The 9,677-nt window shown below is 58.9% G+C and overlaps 1 protein-coding gene across 1 annotated transcript; it reads right to left on the reverse strand.

Moving 5' to 3' along the window:
• Positions 1 to 4,648: 4,648 nt before the first annotated feature.
• On the reverse strand, positions 4,649 to 9,310 carry LOC113146809. Its single transcript, XM_026335246.1, has 3 exons — positions 5,961 to 9,310; positions 5,297 to 5,876; positions 4,649 to 4,681 (listed from the first exon to the last, which is right to left on the reverse strand). Exons 1-3 carry the CDS (start codon positions 9,308 to 9,310, stop codon positions 4,649 to 4,651), a joined length of 3,963 nt encoding a protein of 1,320 aa, XP_026191031.1.
• Between the last annotated feature and the right edge of the window lie 367 nt (positions 9,311 to 9,677).

Genomic DNA, 9,677 nt, shown 5'->3' on the forward strand with positions numbered 1-9,677 from the left:
CTTAACGGCAGGCACTAAAGCCGAGTTGCTGGCGACAGACTCCCAGGCATGACGGAGCGCCCTTCAGCTAGCGGCTTTCGAGACACGTTTGCGCGCAGCTGGCTGCGCAAGAAGGAACGCCTGCAAAAATGTGATGCACGAAAAGTTACTCGCGTCATGGCGTTCCCCGTTGCTGCCGAGAGGCATGTGTGCACTGCGGGCCGTGTCTATACTCGAAGCCACCAATATGCCGTTCTTGAAGCAAGAAGGCTGTGTGGATGCACGTCTGGTATTCGCCCGTCAGTAGAAGCTGCAACACAAGCACGGTGAATAGCTCGGATAACCGCATAAACGCGCGGCAGAAGCCGCAAAGCAAAGCCGCATCCAACCCCTCTTGTGCAGGGGCACTGCTGCGAGGAGCTGCCTGCTGCGGACTAGCAGCGAGCGCTATGCAACACCTCTTGCATCAACCGACGCAACAGTCGCAAAAACATCGATTACAAAAGCAGCAGCAATTACAAAAACGCGAGCGCGGCGGCAAGACCACGGCGTTCCCACCAGCAGGCGAACGAAGAGCTGCACTGTGCGGAAAAGGTGCACGGGGCATATCCACTGTTGTTGTTGTCAGGGGAAGGGGTATGTGTTGCACAAGGAGCATCGGCGTCTCAATCAGGGAGCAGAATCGAAGGTTTTTTTCCTAAGAAAAGGCATGTAGCAGTCGTAGGGAAGCGGAGAGAGCCACTTCGTCTGAGCGGTCTCATGTGGCATAGACAGCAGTACACGCTGGAGGAGAGCGGCCTAGCGCCGCCTCTGCAACCACATGACTTAGACAAGGCATCCTTGCCAAAGCAGAAAGACAAGGCAACTGCTTCCCCAGTTTTGCGTGGAAGCGCAGGTGTAGCTGCAGAAAGCAGAGCGGCGACCCATACGTGAAAAAGCTGGAAGAAGCAAAAACCAGATGCTCTGCGATAGCGCTCCAGAGCGAGCAGCTCCTGCTTTCAAAGCAGCACATTCTCCAGCAACATCATGTGCAGCGACGCGCTGAGCAGGAACGTATAGAGCCGGAGATCGATCACGGCGATATGCATGGGCAAAACGTTATCGTGGGCTTCGCCAACTCGCGTGTGGTGCATGGGAGCGAGCCATGCACCTGCAGCAGCAGCTGCAACAACACCAGCAGCGGAAAGCCCTTCCTGCGCAGCCGCAAGGTGTCTCGAAAGAACGAAATGCTTCGTGCCGGCAGCAATATACTGTCCAAAAAAAAGCAATGGCAGAAACAGCAGACGCAAAGCACCACATGCGCAGACACACAATTACACAAACACGCAGCTACACACGCACACACAGAAAGAGATACACCTCAAAGGCAGCAGGGATTTCTGCAGTTGGAGAAGCTGCAACACGGCCTTGTGCAGCTCCAACTCAGCATGGAAGTGGCATTCTGTTGCAAAAGAGGCAGCGGTTTCTTCAGCTCTCCGTGAAGTGTTAGCCGTCTAGCAAGCAGTAGGGAATGGTGGGCTAGGTGAGCGGGAAGCTTGTGCTGCCTGCTGTTTGACGCCGCGCGAAGCAGCCACACACAGGTGCAGCAACAGAAAAAACGCTGCGTCTTTACATACAGCTTGGAATCATACGCAGCAGCTGAAGGAGCAGCAGCAAGCCACTCGGATTCTGTCGAAGGGCAAGGAGTTGCAGGAGCAGCTGCTGCAGCGGCAGCAGCACGTAAGACAAAGGCATTCCCAGCTTCATATAATTTATTCATCCCCGCATGCATGCATGCATGCGGCCGCAGCCAAACTGCTGCAGCTGCTGCAGGCTTCCCAGCGATCACCTGGAGAAGGCGTGCCGCACGAAGCTGGCGCTGCACTAAGCCCGCACAGAGCGATAGACACATACACACACACACATACACATACACACACACATACAATTTTGGCGGCAGTCTCTGTTTCCAAGACAGTCTTTACATGCACATCCCCCGCTGTGTAGAAATGCCAACATCGGCAGCACCAGCGGCAGCTTTTCTGCTGTTCACTCCCCTGCCAGGGGCGAACGCTGCAGCGTGCGACAGTTGCCGTCTCACCGCGTCTCAGCAGGTGTTGTACGCGACTGTGTGGAGGGAAAGCATGGCATAAAGTGTGTATTAGAGTGGGAATGTCGGGCTGCAGAATGCAGGATCGCCTTGCCGCTCTCTCTCCAGCAAGTGCAGCAAGCGTGGACGGGAGCCTGCTGACGCGAGCAGCCGCATGCCCCCATCCATCCCGCGTGCTCACGAGGGTGGAAGGCGGCTGCTGGTGAGCCAGGAAAACAGAAGCAAGCCGTGGCTTGCTAGACACGCACAAGCGGATGCAGACGTAGCTGCACCCCCTGGAACGTATATGCAGCGGTAAATGCAGCAGAGGACGTAGTCGGGCTATGCAACAGCAAGGGGGCACTGCCTGGTGCAGCCTCTGAGGGAGCAGGAGAAGCAGCTTCAGCAGGAGATGCCGACGCAGAAGCCGCATCTGGGTTTGGCAGTGTTCATGACATTAACCGGAGCCGCAAAGCTGACAGCTGCGATTGCTAAGTGCGCAGCACACCGTCAGACGCAGCAGCTGCAAGCGTGCAAAAGCAAGAAAGCTTACGAGAACAGAGATGAAAGACAGGAAGTCACGAGAGGCCACAGACGCTTCAGACGGGTTCTTCAAGACAGTCGTGGTTCCGGCTTTTTGTTGTGCGTCATGCGCTGCGGAATGTAGACATACATATATATATATGCGAAGAAGAGGCAAAGCGCTTCGCAGCTGCAGAAACAACAGCAGCAACATCCCACTGTACCCTTGTTCGCAATGCGGAGCCGCTTGGAAAACAGCCTCGGAAGAGACGATGCAGCCAGGAGTACTGGTGCGATCATTGTTTGTACTTGGAATCTACCTGAGGCTGCACGCGCCGCGACAGCCGTCTGCTTCTTCCCAAGGAGGGAGACAGCAGAAAGAGCAGGCAAATGGCAGCTGATTAGGGCAATTGTGGAGGTTGCTTCAGTGCTGGATTGGACTGCACGCCGTTGCAGTTATTCTGGAGCCGCCGCCTAAACTGTTTAGCAGCGAATCCCCGCCAGCAAAACAGCAGCGGCAGCGCTTTGGGTGCTACAGAATAGTGTTTTGCAAAGGCAGCCTTTGCGGCAGCAGACCAGAACAAGGGTGCGGAAAAGGCGTTGACAGATCGCCTCTCGCCGCCGTAAGGAAGCTGGAAATGAGCATAGCCCTTCTTTGGTCGTCGAAGGTGAAGGAGACACAGGTGTGAAGGTGCGCGCTGATGAAGACGTCTGCCGGAGAGCTTTGAGGTAACCAACTACACCCCTGTTGTGCTGCTGCAATGCCTCTGCAAGTTGGAGGTAGCCACGCAAAGGCAAAGGGCGCTGTCGAGAAAGAGCAACTTGTGGAGATCCAGGCAGCGGAGGCCAAGAGATGAAGACACTTGAGGTGCCCCCTGCAGCTGCTCGCGCTCAGCGGCGTTCGTAGGGAAGTTGTGCGTCACTTGTGGAAAATAGGGAAAGATGCGAGACGCTGATAGTGTGCTCGGGAAACTCCGTGGTATGGTGCACATGTCTATCTGCTGAATTGAGCACATGTGTTGCAGCAGCTCGGCGATTTGCAGGGCATTTACTCCCAGTACGCTTGGTAAATTCTTTGATGACACTCAAAAGGATTTAGAGCGCCTGACTAGGGGCTTTACGCTGTGCGCACTTGCTGTCATCACAAGAGGGAAACAGGCGGTGAAAGGTCCTGTGTGCAACAGCGGGAGAAGAAATACTTCGATGAAGACGGCGAGAACGGGGGCCTAACGAAGACGTTCAGAAGCGGCGAGCCGAGTTCTTTTTCTGTACAGCCGCCGCTGCATCGAGAAGGGAGCAAAGAGAGCAGCCATAGCTGCTGAGTGCGCCGCATTTTTTGGTGCCTTTTCTGCAAGTGCGAGGGGATTTTAGAGGAGAGGGCAGGGGTAACAGCCAGCGAAGCGCATAGACTCTCAGCGGTCGTGTGACCCTCGCTTCTTCAGCAGACACGTGGAGCCTCCTTCACCACCTTCAATTCGCCAACAGCAGGAAGGGCACCAGACCGTCAAAAGAGTTCTTTAGCAGTTCACATTTCTTCGATATTCAGCAAGCCACGAGTAAAGAGGCGCTGCTTGCACTATCAAAAGCCTCTTTAGTTCTGAAAGTAAGCTTCAAGTTATTCGGAGCCGCAGCGGACTGCGCTGAGTAGATAACTCAGCGAGCGAAACGCGACAGCCGTATCTGGCTGCTCCGCGGTCTGCAGGCCGCCACGCTAGGTCAATAAAACAAACACGCCAGCTAAACTGCTGGCAACAGTGCAAACCGAAGGCGACTCCAGCTAGCCAAAGGGCTGCTGGGCAGATGCCAGGGGGGACGCACCCCTCTAGAGGTGCGCGTTACACACAAGGCGGGCAGCGCGAGAAAACTGTTGCCGCGCAAACTCATCTGCAAGCTGCAGCATGAGGCCTGCTTTTAGCAGGGAGAGCAGAGCAGCCGCCGCTGTTCGGCAGTCCCCTTTCTTTTCTTGCATGCCCACTTCATTGCGGTCGCGCTCGCACGCGAAAAGCTGCAGCAGCAGCGCCAGAGAGAGCGACCAAGGCAGAGCAGCCAGCTGGCAAGAGTCCTAGCGAGTGGGATTACTTAGAGCGCACCAACTACTAGCAAAGGCGCTACCTAATCAGAGGGAGGACACAAGGGCGAAGAAAGGCAGGAAGAAAAGGGGAGGAAGGAAGAGGGAAGAGGGAGGAAGAAAACACGGGAGAAGAAATGGGGAGGAAGAAAGAGAGGGGAGACGAAGAAGGGAGAAAAGCGGGCTGTGGGCCGTTCAGAAGAAGCCTCCTAGATCAACGATATGGGCTGTTCCGAGCTATTGCGTGTGATGTATTTCCGTTGCGCGAACGAGAACGCTAGCAGAAAGGCGTTGACTGCAGCATCTCGGCAGCCCCTGTGTTTACGGCGAACGCGCAACAGCACAACCGTAACAAGTGGCTTTTCACGCAGACTTTTGCAGCAACCAGCGGCAGAGGCTAATCCTCCTCCAAAAAGAGCAACTCTCAAACATCTTAGCGGGTTTGCACGAATACGGCAAGTCCTTAAGGCCCTCCCAAAGACGGCTGCAGCGCAGTTTCTTTGGCTAGCCAGCAGCAGCAGCAGGCCTTGCTGCTCCAGCTGCCCGTACACTGATAAACGCTACAGCTTTAAGGGGCAGCTAGCACTGCCTTCAAGCTGCGCTGACCTCGTCCCCCCCGCTACCCCGGCGGGGGCAGCAGCGGCTGTTGGTGGCAGTGCAGCTGCTGTTGCTGCAGAGTCTGCGCAGTGGCGCGCAGCTCCGCTGTCGTGCAGAGCGAATTCATAGGCCACCAAAGCATCCGCAGGGGACGACACCCCCGCAGCAATGAGACACATATCCTGGAGGAGCTGTCTTATTCTGGGCCCTCGAAAGACTTCTAGGCAGTGCAGCAGGAGCTGTTGCTGCACAGGCTCCAGCTGCTGGAGCGGCGAACGGCTGCTGCTGCCACTGCCGCTGCTGGTGCTGCTTTCTCGCAGCCACGAGGAAACGCACAACAAGAGGGTGCTGTTGTAGCGCTCCCCCCACTGCGCGAACACCTTCCAGAGCACTGCCAAAGTTTCAATACCCCAGACTCCCAGCGAGCCGAGAACTGCAGGAACTAGCTGGTGCAGCTGCCGCTCCATTTGCTGCTGCCGCTGTCGCCTAGGGCAGCAGCAGCAGCAAACATACAAGAACCCCAAGCAGCGCTTCGCGACCTCCGCGTCATCACCCCGCAGGATGTGAGAACACAGCAGTAGCGATTGCTCGTACATGAGAGACTCGAAGAAACTCGTTTCCCTCACTACTTCTGCCCCCCCCCTGCCTGCTGCCGCCACGCCTTCCCCTTTTGCCTGCTGCAGCACCTGCAGCTGCTGCAGTTCTTGCTGCTGCTGCAGTTCTTGCTGCTGCAACTGCTGCTGATGCTGCGGCCCCCACGCAGATGCGTGGGCAGAGAGGAATTCCAAAAGAGGTACATACGCATCCGCCATGTCAGGTGGCAGTTGGTGGCTCAGACATACATACAACTCAAGAGCAGCTGCAGCGTCGTGCGCAATGCGCTGCCTCACAAGGCGCTGCAGCGGAGGCGTTGCTGCCGTAATCCTCAAAAGATCGGAGAGCAGCACAATACAAGAACCCTGAAGCGCGATCGCCGCAGCAGCGGCACCCCCTTGGTGCTGTTGCTGCTTTGCGGCTGCAGCTGCAATGCACGATTCTACAGTGGTAATAACAGCGCCCCACATATCCTGAGCGTCCTCCCGGCTACCCAGAACCGCCAGAAGTAGTCGTAGACACCGCAACGCACGCACAAAGAGATCGCCCCCCGTCTCTGTTTCTTGCTGCTGCTGCCGTTGCTGCTGCTGCTGCTCGGGGTACCCGCCTTCGGCCTGATGTTGCTGTTGCTGCTGCTGTTGTGGGAGTCGCGCTCGCAAATCTATCAGCTGCGAGAAGGACAGGCGTTCTCGTGAGGCACCTCCCGTGGGGAGCGTTGAAGCGCAATGCAGCAGCACATCCCGTACGAGCTGCAGGAGGTACACCCACAGCGCGGTGTCTTCTGTGTCTGGCTTCAAAAGCAGCGGCTGCTGCTGCTGCTGAAAGAGGTAGCACCCAGCTGCGTGCTGCCGCAGAAACTCCGCCTGCTCCTTCGGAGAGCGCAGCAGCAGCAGCGCAAAACAGTCGCTCGCGGCACTGACCTCGTTGCTGCCGCCAGCGGCTGCCGCAGCGGCAGGCCCCCTTGACACTTCAACCCGTCCAGAGAAGAGAGCAGCAGCGCAGCAATCCAGTCTGGCGAGCAGCCTCGCCGCTTGAGGGTGTCTCGCGCTGGGGAAAAGCGCAGTGCCGCTGTTCGCGCTGCTGCAGCTGCTGTTCACGCTGCTGCTGCGGATGCCCTCCGCAGTTTCCTGCAGCAACTGACAAAAGAGACACGCCATGTCTGTCGGCAGAAAGTGCTGCAGCAGCTTCACGATGGACGCGTGGAGCGTCCCATCGACCAGCGGCAGTTGCTGAGGCGCTACTGCCGCCACGAAGTCGCGCAGCTCGCGGAGCTGCTGCAGTCGTCTGTCTGCAACGACGGCGATGTCTGCGGCTTCCGCGGGAGCAGCGCTACTCGGCGCGCCTCCATTGACGGCAGCCTCCTGCTTCTCCACGTCCTCGAGCGCGGCGACTCCGAGATGGTGCCCTCCCCACGTGGTGAGCTGCAGCATGGCGTCTGAGAGGAGCGGGGGGTGCAGGAGCAGCAGCCGCGCGGCGGATCTGAGCGCGACTAGCCAAATGGTCGCCAGCAGAGGCAAGCTGCAGCAGGCAGTCCTCGAGAGACACGACTGCAAGCCGTCATACTCCGGATCCTCCGTGAAGTGGATCGCCGCCTTGCGCAGCAGCAGCGCCGCGGCTACGGCGACGTGCTGCTGCTGCGGCAGCCGCTGGAGCAGCAGCAGCGCGCCAGCGAGAGACTGCGGGATGTGGTTAAGCGCCTCGATGATGGCGTCTAGCAGCAGCAGCACAGACTCGACTTCGCAGACGTCTTCCCTCTCGACGGCGCCACGCAACAGCGCGGAGAGGGAGAGCAAGAAGGCATGACCTTGCTTCTCCCCGCACGCCTCGTGCAGAGCAAACAAATCCGCGAGCACGTCTCCTGCAGCCTCCATGAAGGGTGCCCACTCGGCTGCACCTTCCGCCATCCAGCAGGGGTTGCTGCGACGGCTGTGCTGCAGCAGAGCGGAGACGCAGCAGGGGGAAACTGCCGTCGCGAGCTGCTGCAGCAAGTCTTGCTGCAGCAGCCCGTCGCGTCGCATGTCCTTCACCTGCGCCCAGAAGGCGGAGACGCGCAGCCACGTCAGCGGATTCGCGCGCCACAGCAGCAGCAGCAAGCTGCCTGCCGCGGCAGCGCCAGGCAGCAGCAGCAGCTGCGGGTGCCCCTCCAGCATCGTCAGCAGCACGCCCCCCCACCGTATCAGGGTGGCAGTCTCTGTGCTGCGCGCGTGCTGCTGCAGCTGCACGAGATCCTCCTCGACTTGCTGGGAGAGCTGCTGGAAAGCCACCAGGAGACGCTGCAGCAAAGATCCCTCCGGCGTGCCTGCCGGCATAGAAGGCGCACCCCAGAAAGCCTCTATGGCGCCAGGTGCGGGCTGAACTCCCCACAAAGCCATAAACGCAGGCAAACGCGGGAGTGCTGCGACGAGGCAGTCGGTGAGATCGATGCTCAAGAAGAAGGGAGAGACGGCTTCCCCCAGCGCGCAGCACAGCGCAGACACGGGCACATCCGCTGTCTCTGCGCCATCCAGCCACGCCGTCAGAAGCACCAAGGCGCCCTCTCCGCAGCGCGCCTCGACGCCGCTGCTCCCCCTGCCTCCCCGCGCTGCTAAGGCTGCTGCTGCTGTAGAAGGCTTTGCAGCGGCACTCGCAGCGGCACTTGCAGCCGCGAGCACGCGAGATCCAAAAGTCAGCACCGAGTGACGGGCTAGTGCGACAGCTCGCCCTTGAGCGCCATCTCCGAGTCGCCTTGCGCCTCGACTCGGCAGATCCGATGCTCTGAGGAGGCATGGAATCGCAGCCAAGGCAGCTAAGGAGATCCAACAACTCCACGTGAGCGGGAGGTTTGCGTCGTCGAGGGGAGTGCTGCTGTTGCTGCCATCGGCAGGGGACGAGGGCATCCCTCCAAAAGCCCTCTCGCCACTTCCAAACGCAAGGAGCTGTCGCAAAGGTTCCACCAAGCGTTGCTGCTCCTGCTGCTGCTGCTCTTCGTGCTGGTGCTGGTGCTGTTGTTGCTGCTGCTCGTCGTGCTGCTGTAGCTGCGACTCGCCTATCGTTTGAAACGCAAGCGCGGCAAAACAATGGCCAAGTCTCCCGCCAACGGCATAGCTGAGCTCGTGCTGCTGCTCCTGCATGTGCTGCTGCATCTGCCTCACAGTAGCAAAGAGGGCGGCGGAGAGCTCCTCCTTGTGCGCCTGTTGGAGCAAATGCCCCTCATTGTCAATCTTCCACGCGAGGGTTTGGGCGCCTGCAAGCTGCAGCTGCGGCTGCTCCTGCTGCAGCAGCAGCCGGCACACTGCCCACGCAGCGGAGGATCTCTGAAACTCGAGCAGCCAGCTGTTCGCCGCTGCCTTCCTCTGAGGATCAGGGTCGGTGTAGAGACGCTCCAGCTGCTGCTGCAGCAGCACTACCAAACGCTCTGCATCCGGTGCTCCTCCGCCTCCTCCTGCGTTGACAGGCCCCGCCGTATCAGAGGCTGCTGCCTCCTGGCTGCGCTGTGTATTCATGACCACCAAGGTGCATCTGCTGCATCTGCTGCAGGCGCTTCCCCTATCGCTGCCGGTTCTGCAGAGCGGCACGCAGCACGTCGCAAAGCAAACAGAAGCACAACCAGCAGCGGCAGCCGGAGAGGGGCTGCTGGCTGCAAGCCACACACGGATTCAGGGTGATAAGGATCAGCGACCCCAACGCCTGAGGCTCTCAAGCCGCACGCCTCTAGACGCGAGCTGATGAATAAACTTGCTGGAAGCAGGTTGCAGTCAACAAAAAAAGGAGCGCCATAGAGTGTCTTGCGGCTTTCGCCACAATTCCCTGGCCCTGCATGCATGCATGCATGCATGCAGGAAGAGCAGCCTCACGGGGAGCGTCGCAGAC

The sequence above is a fragment of the Cyclospora cayetanensis genome, unplaced genomic scaffold (genome assembly GCF_002999335.1).
Source record: "Cyclospora cayetanensis isolate NF1_C8 unplaced genomic scaffold, CcayRef3 CcayRef3_contig_63, whole genome shotgun sequence".
Classification (NCBI taxonomy): Eukaryota; Apicomplexa; class Conoidasida; order Eucoccidiorida; family Eimeriidae; genus Cyclospora; species Cyclospora cayetanensis.

What these genes read in the sequence shown, in the direction of transcription:
- LOC113146809 (XM_026335246.1), bottom strand. Translation starts at nt 9,310, where the DNA reads ATGAATACACAGCGCAGCCAGGAGGCAGCAGCCTCTGATACGGCGGGG. An exon ending in CATCAGCAGCAGTTGCAGCA is followed by an intron (nt 5,877 to 5,960) that starts GCAAGAACTGCA and finishes GGCAGCAGGCAG; the next exon opens with GGGGGGGGCAGAAGTAGTGA. An exon ending in ACTCTGCAGCAACAGCAGCT is followed by an intron (nt 4,682 to 5,296) that starts GCACTGCCACCA and finishes CCCTCTGATTAG; the next exon opens with GTAGCGCCTTTGCTAGTAGT.